The sequence below is a fragment of the Hyperoodon ampullatus genome (assembly GCF_949752795.1).
Source record: "Hyperoodon ampullatus genome assembly, chromosome: 8".
In the NCBI taxonomy this organism is placed as follows: domain Eukaryota; kingdom Metazoa; phylum Chordata; class Mammalia; order Artiodactyla; family Ziphiidae; genus Hyperoodon; species Hyperoodon ampullatus.
This window is the reverse complement of record NC_136921.1, coordinates 101,567,628-101,582,047: the sequence shown is the minus strand read 5'-3', so window position 1 is coordinate 101,582,047 and position 14,420 is coordinate 101,567,628. Positions and strand designations below refer to the sequence as shown.

Genomic DNA, 14,420 nt, shown 5'->3' with positions numbered 1-14,420 from the left:
CAAGGTGCTGTGGGCTTAGCCAATTAAAAATTAAAAGGGGTCTAGTTCTTTGTAGCGACGTCTCCACACTGCTCAGGATTCTCTGGCTTGCTCCCCCGTGAAAAGGCGCACTGAACGTGCAACTCCATCCACCCACACTCCCTCCCGGTCCCACCTTCTGACTCTCCATCCAGGAGCTGCCCACTCACCACAGCCCCGCTCCAGCTCTTCTTGCACGTATGAGAGCTGAACACCTCGCAAAGCAGGGACTGTGGCTCCTGCGGGTGCCCCCTTCCAACCCTTAGGGGTAACTCAACTTCCACAGAGCCTCACATCTCAACACTGACAATTCTCATCTCGGTGCTTTTCATGTTATCGACAACCTGAGGCACAACACACTAGTACATGGCTTTCTTCTTTTCAAAGGGTACAGAACAATGTAACCAGCTAAACAATTCAACATATGACACAATTTGAGGGGAGGAGGGGGTGATATTAAAAACACCGTCAGGGCTTCCCTGGTGGCGCAGTGGTTGGGGGTCCGCCTGCCGATACAGGGGACACGGGTTCGTGCCCGGTCTGGGAAGATCCCACATGCTGCGGAGCGGCTGGGCCCGTGAGCCATGGCCGCTGAGCCTGCGCATCCGGAGCCTGTGCTCCACAAGGGGAGAGGCCACAACAGTGAGAGGCCCGCGTACCACAAAAAAAAAAAAAAAACACTATCAAAATCTCTGAATTCTTTATCCCGTCAAAAATTTAAACTGAGACAGTTCAGCTCTCTGGGATGCTAAAAACATACGCTTGCACTCAGTTAGCACAGGAACCACTCCCACTCCCAGGAGATGGACAAGGCCGGCCTGTGGCCCAGGCCCTGCTCTTGGAGGTTGTCCAAGCGGTTTCACCGCCCACTTCTGGTAGTGAGCAGCTGTTTCCTCTGGCGGAATTTGGGCTAACTAAAGCAAATCTACGAAAACAACATAAGACAAAGCTATTACCTGAATTGACTATGCTCTTATTTTTCCTAGAGGTTCAAATGACCAGTCTATCAATTACTTACCAGTAAAACTATTGTAAGATTTACCCAAAGGAGATAGAATATAATCTCTTATTCAGCCAAGCAGATATTTACCTTTGTTAGGGCCAGGTCCTTGTCCAGGGTTAAGAGGGGGGATGCGACCTTGTGCTCCCTGCTGCCCTAGGCCTGGTATCAGGGGTGGGGGGCCTGCGTTCTGTCCTTCCTGAAAAGATGTTTTTAAAGCGGGGGTGTGAAATCAAAGGCTTGTGCTTCATGAACAGCAATTGTATCATAATGTGACAAGATAAAAACACTAGGTTGCCCCAAAGCTTCCAGGAGTAAATATATACCTAGTGACATTATAGCAAAATTGTCATTAAATTGGGGGAAAGGAGATACTTCTCTGACCATAATAAAAGGAAACACTTATATTTTAAACCTGCTGATAAGTTGTATTTAAAGCTAAATCTTTACTTGTAATGCCAAGCAAGAACCTCAGTGGAAAGTCAGAAACCATAACATGAAACAACAACACTCTGCACAAAGGCGGAACTTCTAGCAAAAGTAAAGACCTGGAAACCCGCCAGGACAGGTAAACTCTGCTCTCACATCCACGACCCCTTTCCAGCTATAGAAAATATCCATCCTCTCAAGAGGCTATGGCCAGGTTTAAAAGGCGGGGAGGAGGAGTAAGAAGGGGTTCCTGATGAGCAAGGTGTTCACTCACTGCTTTCTCCTTTCCCTCCCCAACCTCTACTGTCTAACTCCCCCGTGCTCAGCACCCACTGCTCATTCCCAGCTACGTTACCCGGGACATGGGTTCGTGGGTTGTTGCAGCTTCTGTCTGACGCAAACCTACTGCTCTGATCCTCTTAACCTCCTTTCTCTGCAACCCCAGCATGTCCCCGGTCCTAATATTCTGTATTTTTATCTAGCCACGTCTAAATTCAGATTCCCCACACTGCCCAGTGACCTTGGATCTGGTCTCTTGAAAAACAAATAATCAAATATAGATCTAGTCATTCCTTCATAGAAAGAATGCATTTAGTGACTGGACCTACCATGAGAATAGCAGAGTTTCAAAACCATCAATAAAAAGTGCTTTCACATTCCAAACTAGCTACAAGAAAGAGCAGCGTTGATAGGATTCATTTATAGCACTGCAGTTAAACTGCCATAATTAACTCAATACCAGTAATTTCCATATTCCTTTGTTTCTTGTCCCTTTTACTCAAGGGCAGCTCTTATCAACATCTTGCATGCTATTACTGTAACACCTGAAGGCAATTCCATTAAATTTAACCCATTAAAACAACTGGTTTAAATAACTGACCTGGGGGACTTCCTGGTGGTTCAGTGGTTAAGAATCCGCCTGCCAATGCAGGGGACACGGGTTCGAGCCCTGGTCCGCGAGGATCCCACATGCCGCGGAGCAGCTAAGCCCTCACCACAACTGCTGAGCCTGCACTCTAGAGCCCACGAGCCACAACTACTAAGCCCACGTGCCACAACTACTGAAGCCCGTGCACCTGGAGCTTATGCTCCACAACAAGAGAAGCCACCTCAATGAGAAGCCCGCACACCGCAACAAGGAGTAGCCCCTGCTCGCTGCAGCTAGAGGAAGCCTGCGCACAGCAACGAAGACCCAACGCAGCCAAAAATAATAAATAAATAAATAGCTGACCTTGTCAAAGTGAAGAAAGTCAGATATCAGTGTAAGAAATATAAGCAAAAAAAAAAAGAAAAAGAAATACAAGCAAAGCTTTTTATCAGACAACTTCTGAGATGTGAAATGCCCTATACTATATTAATCCTCCATTCTCATGCCACCAATATTTCTATAGGTCAATTAAATTTTTAGAGCCACTTTGCTTTTCATGTATAAAATCTTTTACTATATGATACAATAAAAACTTATTAAATTGTCCCCAACAGACCTGTCCTCTGGAATATGACATGTTTATATAATTTCAGTCACAAGGTGATAGCTAAAGTTCATTATGTTTTTATCCTCCAAAATGAAAACTGTTAATCCACTAACATAAGGTTAGGTAGGTAAATATTATAAACACACACAAATATACTCTGTATTAATAAAACATATATTACTTTTAAGTCTTAGGACAGTTCTGGATGGTAAACCTAGATTTATTAAACATCCTAAATTCTGAAAAGTGCCCAATAAGTTCTGGAAATAAACTCAAATGCCATCAGATTCTTCACTGGTATGACATTTTTAAGTTCTGGAAGATGTGCTGAAGAGAAACATATAATCTAGTTATTATAATTCAGTAAATCCAATGGTCACCTTCCCATTACAGACTCTCAGAGGTGTTGTGTGTTCTACACACAGCATCCACAGCAGGCCCTCTTCCACAGGAATCGAGTGCCTTGCAACACCAGCTCACTCACTCACTTACTTTTGGTCCACGACTGACTTCAAGGACACAAACCCAGTTGTTCATACCCAAATAATGCTTTCAGACTATGAAATTCAGAAAAATGTAAACACCACAGAGCCAAACAGTGTCCAATCCACTCATGCCCATGCAGTCTTCTGTAATTCAGCCCAAGCAAACTGAACTCTCATCATACCACCTCTCAAGCACAGCTCAGAGAATGGGTAAAAAAAACTTGGCTGACAATAACAGAATCCTCTAAAAAGGACCAAGAAAATTTCTACAGAAACACTCCCTCCTGTAAATACTTTTATATGTGAGCTAAAAAAAACAACTTGAACGGAACTTCATCCAAAGGGTCACCATTTGAAAATGCACAATTCTGGACTCAAGAGATCTCTAAAAGCATTCACTGAAATGAAAACAGTGAGATCACAGTCTACAGTATACTCATGAGTTAAACACCCCACACTATCTTAAAAGCAGAGCCGGCAGGCAGATCGGCAGGCAGATAGGAGGTGGCTCAGCTGTCTGGCAAGCCCATGAAACACCAGCCTATGAAGGCAAGAGCCCAGAAAACATCACAGGACAGGATCAGAGCCACCCGTGCTCCCTCCTCACCCTCCTCAGGGCCACAGCTCTTTTGGAGCCCTGGGACAATTATGAACTGTATTCAACAGGGAGTGCATCTTTTCTGGAAGAACCTCTATTAAAAAACATAGGTTGAGAAGTAAAGATTCATACTGCGATGTATTTGGTATCTACTTAGTTACTCTTATTTCTTTCTTCAGCCATGATGCTATTCTCAAGCCACCATCACTACTTGAGAGATATCTATACCAGCTGTGACTGCCTTTCTCAGCATTTGGAAGTGCCACCTCAGTGCAGAGTATATTTTCCCAAAGTGTAATGCCTACAAGTTGGAAAGAAATAATACCTGGTTGAAGGAGGCCCGGGGCCCATCACCTAGCAGAGCTGTTTTCTGCTGCTGGAATGGTATTGGCCCTTGAGATGGATGTGGCCCTCTTGCCGGGTTCTGCTGTCCCTGAGGTCCAGGGGGCCCTTGCATGCCACCCTGGGGTGGAGGTCCCAAAGAGCCCTGGGGCGGCCCCTGCTGACCTTGTGAGCCTGGAGGCCCTCGCAATTCCTGGGGAGGGCCCAGCATTGATCCTTGGGGTGGAGGGCCCTGCATGCCTCGCATCTCCTGAGGACCTCGCATCTCCTGAGGGCCATGTCCCAGCAGTCCACTTGGAGGATGAGGTCCTCTCATCTCTTGAGGCGGGTGGCCCAGCATCATCCCTTGGGGAGCAGGACCCTGGTTCTCTCGGGGGCCTGGAGGACCCTGCATTCCTCTTGGATTCAATCCCATCAGAGGTCCCTGAGACACAGGACCTTGGATCCCTTGAGACCCTGGCCCACCTTGCATCCCATGAGGATGGGGAGGTCCTTGCATTCCTCTGGGACCAGGTGGTCCCTGCATACCTTGAGTACCAGGAGGTCCCTGAGGGCCCAAGTGACCCTGGGGACCAGGTGGGCCTTGGGGGCCTATGTGACTTTGTGGGCCAGGTGGGCCCTGAGGACCCATATGACCTTGAGGACCAGAATTGCCCTGTGGTCCAGGTGGTCCTTGAGGTCCCAAAGGGCCATGAGGTCCAGGATGCCTTTGCATTCCTTGGGGCCCATGAATGTCCTGAGGCCTTGGCAACCCCTGGGGTGGGCCCTGGGGCCCTTGTGGTCCCATGAATCCTTGTGGCCCCCCACCTCCCTGATGCAGTGGAGGACCCTGTGGTCCCATTTGTCCCTGCGGTCCAGGGGGCCTAAACTGTCCCTGTGGACCTGGAGGCCCCATTTGAGCCATGTTCATTGGCATCTGCTGAGATGGATGAGGCTGTTGAAAACCTTGAGGAATCTGAGACATTGGACCTTGTCCTGGAAAGGGCTGGGGTCCCAGGAGAGGGGTGCCAGATGAAGGAGGAGGCTGAATTTGCTCAGCCTGTTTCTGTGCAAGTCTTTCAATTTTAAGTTGCTGGAAAGAAAGGAAGAAAAAACATGCTGATAAAAATGCCAGAGCCCTTAAAGATGACAATACTGCTCTCACTTATTTCATTAGGGGAGCCTCAAAACAAACATAAGGTATTGATTGACCTCTAGAGTCCATATGATATTCAGATGTTCTGAAGGTACTCAGGCTTCCAGACTCTAGAATGCTTCTTTTTAGGTGCTGGGAAACAGCAGTCAGGACTATTTATATCCATCTTGATCAGGGAAAGCCCAACAATTTACTAGTGTTTTATCATTCTTGGTAGCTGCCAATGGTAGGGAAAATAAGAACAAACCACCTGTTCTAGAGCTGACAGAAAAAATTTTTTAATCCGTGGATAAGTAAGTGAATCCAAATTAAAACTATGTTGGTTTTATCCTGTCTATTAAAAAACGTATATTCAACTTAGGTCTACTTGCTGCTTGACTGATCTGGTTTTAAAAGTCTAAGAAACACGATTCTTTTAGAAACTAGCTTCCTAATGCAGCAATAATAAATGATATTGCTCATCAGACCCATCTGAGAGTCCCTTCCCTTCTCCTTAAGAGCGTATCAATAAAAAAAAGTTAATCACTACTTAGATCATCTCGAATCCCCCAAAAGAGCGTCACACACCTCCAGAAGCTGTGGGTTAGTATACTGTAATGTGGCCATCTCTTGTTCGATTTCTGCTTGTGTTTTTTTCTTCTCTTCCAATTTAATGTCTTCTTTTCTGTCATTCAATACCTCGTTTGGGGCAGGAATTGGAACTTTATTTTGCATCCAAGCCTTGGGAAAGAAGAGAATATTAAAGTATACTCTAAGTGTGTAAATTATAATGACAGAATGAGAAAGCCATTCTATAATGTCACTGGCTCATTCCAACCTGGTGAATACAAGTCGGCTCAGCTGGTAAACTATCTTTATTTCTAATACTAGTTCTTAGTGACACAGGAATGGAGTCAGGCAAGCACATCACTAGGTAGAAATTGTTAAGTTGATAAAAGCTGCAAGATCTCACATGTTATTAAGATGCAACACCTGCCTGCCTCTTCAAAAGGACACGTGTACTCTGTGTTGAGGGAACAAAGTGGAAGACAGACAAAATACGTTGAAGAGGGTCAACATACTCTCCCTGCTCCGTGTCTCTTTTTTCCTTCTTCTGAGAGCTTGGAATGATAACAAGGAGGTGAGAATAAAAGAAGACCTAGAGAAGATTCATGACAAACTCAGGACTAACTGCAAAGCAACAGATGGGAACTATGTCTAATAATGCCTAAAATATGTGAAGAACGCTAAAAAAATGTCTGTAGTACAGAAATACCTTCAACAGATGAGATAATCCAAGAGAAACCTATTTCTGCACTTCAGTTAGACTCACCAAGCAGAGTCTCCCACCAAGTGGGCAGGGGCGCACTTCTAGTTACTCACCTGCTGAAACTGAGCAGGAATAGGTTTTGCATAAGGAACTTTCTTCTGAGGTACTTTTTTCTGATCCTTTTGCATCACCTCCTCCATTCCCCAATCTAAACCTGGAATTGTCATTTCAATTTCGTTTGATTCATCCTTCCCTGAAACCATAAAGAGAAGTAGTTAGCCAAGGAAGTAGAAGAAAGTGGTCACTTCATCAATGAACACATTTTTGGAAGAACAGATTCTAAATATCATGCAGTTTACATCACTTTTATCAACATTTCTCAACATACATCATTTTGGCATTTTCAACATAATTTAATATCATGATTATAAGAAATAGGTAAAATTACAGAAAAAGTAAAATTTATAGGTACAACTTCTCTTACCCATCTGTTCTTGTTCCATAGCTAATTTTAGTTGTTCTGGTATTCCCATCCCTGGAATTACTGCCAGGCTATTAGGTTCAAGGTCATCTATACAGAGGAATACAGCCATTGTCAATAGAGATTTTATAAATGTATCAGGCCAATAAAATTAACACTTTATAAAAATGAAAATTATTGCTGGCGATTTATAAATCCATAAATTATAAAACTAAAATTCGTTTTGCAAAATCTTCTCAACACCTAACACTTTTATAACAGAATATCAGATTTCAAAGACGGATAAACATGCAAGAACCTCACCGTATTCCACTCCATCTTCAGACATTCCAGGCAACAAGTTTAGATTGTATCGATCTCGCATTTTATCACCTGGTCGGTTTCGGGTCCAAAATTTGCTGTCAAAATAAAAGTATTTGGAGGGGGGAGGAGAGAAGCATGGTTTCAGTGTATTTCTGGGCACTTAACAGTACTTAGCAGTCCTCTGGCAAAAACAACAAAGTTTTACAATGCCTTATTCTAAACATTTTTAATGTAGAAATATATTTTTTAAATTAGAAGGCAAAACAAAATTCAAATAACAAAGTCATATTCAATACCCAATCTCCTTGTAATATATGTATTTATAAACCACTACCATCATGTCCTTAAGAGTAAGTTAGAAAACAAATTAATACATTCCTATATGAATAAAATATACATTTATCTCCTGCTGCTCCATAAATACAGTAATTCCTTGTTATTTTTGACATAAAGCTTACCTAGTATGGTCATTTGAGCCTGAGCAGAGGATATGTCCAAGAGGATGCCAAGCCAGACTCCAAATCATTCCTTCATGGGCCATCTCCATCCCACCCACTTCTTTCTCCACCCTGTAATGGCACCACAGAAAGTAGTCTTTTTCACAAAAGTTACCCAACCCCTCCCCCACCAAAAAAGATATTTTCTTTTAGTGCAACACAAAGCTACCAAAGTCAGTTACTTTGAATCTGGTCAACTCCACATGTTTCAGAGGTACTGATTTGTCATCAGTAATACAGTCTTTTATCCAGAGAGTACCTCAGAGGGGAAATGCTTCAGAAATGACCTCACCACAAGAAACAAGGAAGTTGGTCATACTCTCCCTTCATGACTTCCATAGCCAAAAAGAGAGATGCTAAGTTTTCTGTTCCAAACTGGGTTTACAGATACAGAACATATGAACACTCAGAAAAAATACAAAACACTATCATTTTTTTCATGTTCAGGTGCTCTCTTCATAAAATTTATAACTTCTTTACATAGTAAGTGCCACATACCCAACATGCCAGAATAACAAAGAGCCATCAGACCCTCCACTGGCAAAAAGTCCTTCGTGAACAGGATGCCAGGCCACAGCTGTAAACAAAAACATGGAGAAGGACAAAACTATTAGGATCTCAGAACACTACAGGTAATAGTCAAAATGAGAAGCATATCATAGCCACTGACCTGTAGCTTCTTTCTTATGACCTCGGAAGACTTGAAGCTCTTCTTTCAGGTTTCGGATGTCGAAAAGTTTACAGAGGTGGTCACGTGATGCTGTGAGTAGCCAGTTACCATTGAGATTTAATTTCACTTCCATTACTGTGTTTTTATGGGCATGACTACAAACAAAGTACCAAGAAAATAATCTGTCAGAATTCAAAACAAGTATAAATCAATATAATGGCCATTTTTCTTAAAAAGCTCATGGCAGTCAAGATGGCAAGAACTTTGGCCTAGAAGTAATAAAGCTGTAACGTTATAGGACCATGACTAAAAGTGCATGTGAAAGAAATAGGTCAAAGACAGAAGGAAATAATGTCCATTATCTAAGCACAGCTTTCACTAACCAGTTAAAATAAGAGAACTTCAACTGGATAGAAAAGTTTATCTGTGAAGCAGGGGAAGCACTTGAACACATAAATTAATATTCGATAAAGCTCATTCAATTTTAAAAATTCAATGAAGCTTCTCTCATTAAGTCAAAGCATTTTTAAAAAGGACACAAGATAGTTTGAGGGTTAATTTGAACTAAAGACTCTGCAACCGCTGAGGCCTGCACAATGCACATCTCCAAGGAGCACCATTCACAAGGCGTCCTATTTGGTTGTGGCCACTGGAGCTGTGCAACAAGGCAGCCTTGCTCCAGCCAGCTCACTCTGGGTATGGCTCAATTCCCAATAAGAGGGACCAGGATACAGCTGCTTAGTCAAAAAAACGTTAACAACATATTCATAGAACTGTGAATGTTTACAGATAAGTCAAAGAGAAAATTTTTTATGATGTGGCTGCATCGTAACTAAATACCTCAGATAAAAAATGAGAACTGATTCAAATATGAAGGGAAAATTTCTCTATAAGTAGAAGTAGTGAGATGGAGAAAGCTGGGCTGTGTCTAACAAATGGCACACATGTCAGGACTTCCCTGGTTGTACAGTGGTTACGACTCCGCGCTTCCGATGCAGGGGGCGTGGGTTCGATCCCTGGTTGGGGAATACGATCCCACATGCCGCGCGGCCAAAAGTTTAAAAAAAAAAAAATGGCACACACATCAATTCCATACAAAATGTATTATGATGAGGAAACAGTAAAGCTAGAAGAGTAGCAATAACCACCTCCTCCCCACCCCCGTGACGCCCAAATTAAATTTAGATGTATGTGGCAGAACAAAAATCAAGCCTTATTTTATTAGGAATTTAGAGAGAAATCATATTTAATAAATAAGAAGCCTCTAGGTGTAAGTCCATCTGTTGTCTACACTACTTTTTCAGGAATACATGAGAGGAAAAAAAAGCTAAAAGGTAAAGAGTACAGGCAGCTTTGCTCCCCTTGGTTTAGGGACCAAGGTGGGGTTCCTATCACTTACAGTGTTGCAAGACTCTGCCCAGTCTTGGGATCCCAGAACTTGATTGGCTGTTGACTATCTTTACTTCCTGAAACAACTAACCCTTTTGTTGGATGCCAGTCTACACACTTCACATCAGCACCGTGCCCTGTCGGAAACAAGTTAAGATAAAAACCTAATCAGCATAGATATTTAAAACAGGACTCCATTCTAATTTAAACCAAAGTAGAGAAACCTATTAAATGTTTTGATCCTAGTACTCAGTCATCTTAAACTTTTAAAACAAACTCTCTTTGGTCATTGTGTCTGGAAGACTTTTGGGTACAGCAACCTCTCCTCCTATGCCACAATGCACAGGGACCATTCCTCTTCTCCTGGAACTAAGCTCACCTTCTCACCTACTTGCTGGTAGGCCGGTCAAGATTTTTGGAAGCCCCTGTAAAGCTTTGCAAACTTTTCATGATCTTCTATGTATTGTCCTAATTATTAGAAACAGTGCTTGTCATTCACTTTAGCTTTCCTGCTTTGAAGTAGTCCCTATAGATCAAAAGTCCTAAATTCAGATTCAGACACAACCACTTTCTAGATGTGACAATACGAAAAGTATTCCATCTTTCTGATCCCATTTACTGAAATGCAGAATGGGAAAAATAACCCTGCTTCACTCACACGTATGTCAGGTGAGATGCCAATAAAAGCTAGTCTATCGAGTGCTCACTATATGATAGGCAGTGTATCGAGCACTTATAAGCATCACCTCTTTAAATCCTCTCAAAATCCTGAGAAAAGCTAGTCAACAATAACAGGAGCTGGAATCTGAACCCTGTCTGTAGGAATAGAGAGAGTTCTCTTAACCACTGTGCTAGAGCACGAGGTTGCTTCAAAAACGCAACAGATTAACAGTTACTAAAAATTACAAAAGTGAAAACCAGAATTTACAAAACTGAAAAAAATGAGCATGATTTTTGAAAATTTGTTGCTGTACAAAAAGAGCCTCAAGAGTATTTTATATAGCAAATGCACTAAGAAGCAGGTGAAGAGGGAGGTCAACAGCATTTGAAACAGCTCCTTCTCTAACCAGGCTCAAATCCAGCTTCTATGGAGTATGAGGTGGGAAGCAGGAAAGATACAGAAGAATAGAAAAATAGGGAAGTAGGGAAGAAGGAAGAGATGGGTCTAGAGGCGCTGGAGAGTGAATGTGCACCATGCAGAAGGGAAATTGACATCTCAAGTAGGCAAGGACTTATCTAAAGCTCATCCCAGGGCTGGCGCTCAGGAGATACCAACTCTCTGGAGAAGCTTGGCAACGTGTATTAAAAGCATGGAAAAAGTACATATCCTGCAACCCGGTAACTCCACGTCTCAGAATTGATCATCAGGATACCATGGGTGTCCAAAAAGACTGGCATATAACGATGTTGACCGATATAGTTTATTTTTAAATGCTCCTGAATAGGAACTATACTACAGAATAAATTTCAGCATGGCATATGTGCTCAATGGAATATGATGCACCTATTATAAATGATTCTATAGATAATTTAATGGCATGATTAAAATGTTCATACTAAGTTTATTAAAAAAAACCAAACACCAGTGTGTATAGCATTCCTGATGCCATCACTGTAGAAGGCAAACAAATTAATAATGAGTGACTGTGTGTGCATATCTATATAGAGAAAAAAGGCAGGAAGTCTAGACACCAAGCTGTTATAATATTAAGCTGGATAGCAATTTTAAGGTGATTCTTATTTCTCTGTGTCTTCTGTTTTTATATTTCCTACAATAAATATATATTATTTTGTAACTAGGATCTGAAGGTGGGAAAGGGAAAAGAGGTCTCGTTGTTGCCTTAATTTTTTACTAAGAACTGAGGATGGAAAAATTGGACAGAAATAGAATTCAGTCCCCCAGCCCCTGGCTTGCCTTAAGAACTTTTAATGTTATTAACAATTTTATCCTTAAAAGATATGGCCAGGGAATTTTAAGACTTTATGGGCCACTATCACCTGAAATTAAATATTATGTATAGATACGTATATATTTTTACCAAATTTGAGTACAAAGTGCGTGAGAAAGTATTTTTAAAATGTGATGCGCTATGCAAAATTGTTCATATTCTTAGCTGCCACCTCTACCCTCACCTTCTCTGGGACACTTTTATTACATAAAGAAAGCTGAGCTTAGTTTAAAGAAGTATATGCAAAAACAAGAAAACTATCAACTCATAAGAAAGGAACAACACAATGTATTTTAGCTGCTTCACTTTTGTTCTCGGAAGTTTTCTAAAATATATAAGTAGAATTCAAACAAGTGAAAAATCCCATCCATCCCTTTCTGTTCAATGAATTTACCCATATCCATATATATCACTAATATACATCAAACTGATAGGAACTGATTCTTGGATGTTATTTTATTGGTCACTGTCCCTAATAATAAAAATACTACCACTAGCAAACACATATACTCCTTATGTATGGTAGTATTGTAAGCAAAGAATGTATACTGAGTCATCATTTCACATGATCACAAAGCGCAGATAGGTTAAAAAAGTTGCCCACGATTATACAGATGATATGTGGCAGAGCAGACACCTGAACACAGGGAACCGGCCCCAAGCCACTGCTCTTAATGCCTATTCTATACTGCCTGATTACATGTGAAAGGTTACTTTGAGAGTTACAGAAGGAAAACAAAAATATGTACCTTCCTATTTACTTCTCTATGCATACTCACCAAAGGATGGTACATTGCAGACAGGGTACTGAAATAGAAGGGGGACTATTCAAGCCCTTACATTATTTTACTTTTGAAAAATGTACATGTATTATCTACTTTAAAAAATTAAATACAAATAAAATAATCTAAGAAAATATGTACCAAAAAGTATGTGCAGCTTGCTAATATCTGTGGCTTAAAAAGAGAGAGACACACAAACATACACAGAGCACACACATACATTTCCTTAAAAATGCATAAAATGGGCTTCCCTGGTGGCGCAGTGGTTGAGAGTCCACCTGCCGATGCAGGGGGCACGGGTTCGTGCCCCGGTCTGGGAAGATCCCACATGCCACGGAGCAGCTGGGCCCGTGAGCCATGGCCGCTGAGCCTGCGCGTCCGGAGCCTGTGCTCCACAACAGGAGAGGCCACAACAGTGAGAGGCCCGTGTACCGCAAAACAATAATAATAATAAAAAATAAAAATGCATAAAATATGTCTGAAAGAATATGAAAGAATCTGATAATATTGACTGCCACCAAGAAGGGGAACTGGTACCCTTGTACCCTGGGAACAAGGGTAAGGAGAGTTCACTGTATATTATTCAGTAATTTTAAAATATTGAAACACATGAAATGATCTATTGAGAAAAATATTCAATTAAAAGATTTTATTTACTAGATAACAGATTGATTACCTATATGAAATCTTTACAAGCAGCATATGTTATTTTCATAATTTTTCATGAAAAAGAATAAACAGATTAAGCTGGCAATAGAAGCAAATTGATATGCAACTGCTTCCTTCTCCAGGGAAAAAAGTTACTGAATTCCCAATGAAGTGACAAAAACTATTTCAAATGATAAAATTCTACCCTCTCATGTCAATATGATACATTTAGATCCAGAAGAATCAGACTGATAGAAATCAGGATTATCCTAAGAAAATAATTTTCAAGGATTTTAAAAAACTTTTATTTTTAAAATATGGTATTTGAAACCTTGTTCATAACAGTTTAAAAGTATAAAAAATTTCAGAAGTGGAATGACTAAATGAACTGTGCCACAGTCCCAAAACAAAAGAAACATACAACTACTACAATGAAGATTCTGGGAACAAAGAAAAACATGCTCATGAAATAAAGGGCACTTTTACAAGCAAACAACACAGGCACAACCTGTGCATATGCTATGAGAATGACTATAAAAATGTACACATATATCTGCAAAAATGTAGGTACAAATAAGCAGGAAATGAAAAACATATTGGGATAGTGAGAACAAAGGTAAAATTTTTCTATCCACATTTCCTCTAATGTTATACTGTGGTTTTAACCATAAATAACATGGGTTAGATTTTTGTGTGTGTGTGTGTGAACTTTTTGATATGTTTTTAAAATGAGAAAAAAATGAAAGTCACTTAGCTAGGTAATGTCTTATCCATCAAATTAGCAAAAATTAATTTTGGTGACACCCAGTGTAAGTAAGTTACAGACACTCTTATGCATAACTGGTTGGAAAGTCAATCAGTACAACTTTGCAGGGAGGCTTTTGGCCCTATCAAAATGTTAAATGCTCACAACCTTTAATTCAGTAATCCCTCTGCTAGGAATTTACCCTATGTTTGTAGCTGTAAAAGC

The 14,420-nt window shown here is 41.0% G+C and overlaps 1 protein-coding gene across 1 annotated transcript in view; it reads right to left on the bottom strand.

Moving 5' to 3' along the window:
- WDR33 (WD repeat domain 33) overlaps positions 1-14,420 on the bottom strand; it is a 104,460-nt gene that overhangs the window by 10,759 nt on the left and 79,281 nt on the right. The window contains 10 exon segments of the mRNA XM_079710732.1: positions 1,109-1,217; positions 4,331-5,419; positions 6,050-6,202; positions 6,845-6,984; positions 7,216-7,302; positions 7,516-7,610; positions 7,974-8,084; positions 8,511-8,589; positions 8,683-8,837; positions 10,082-10,208. Of these exon segments, the coding sequence (XP_079566858.1) occupies positions 1,109-1,217; positions 4,331-5,419; positions 6,050-6,202; positions 6,845-6,984; positions 7,216-7,302; positions 7,516-7,610; positions 7,974-8,084; positions 8,511-8,589; positions 8,683-8,837; positions 10,082-10,208 (2,145 nt within the window).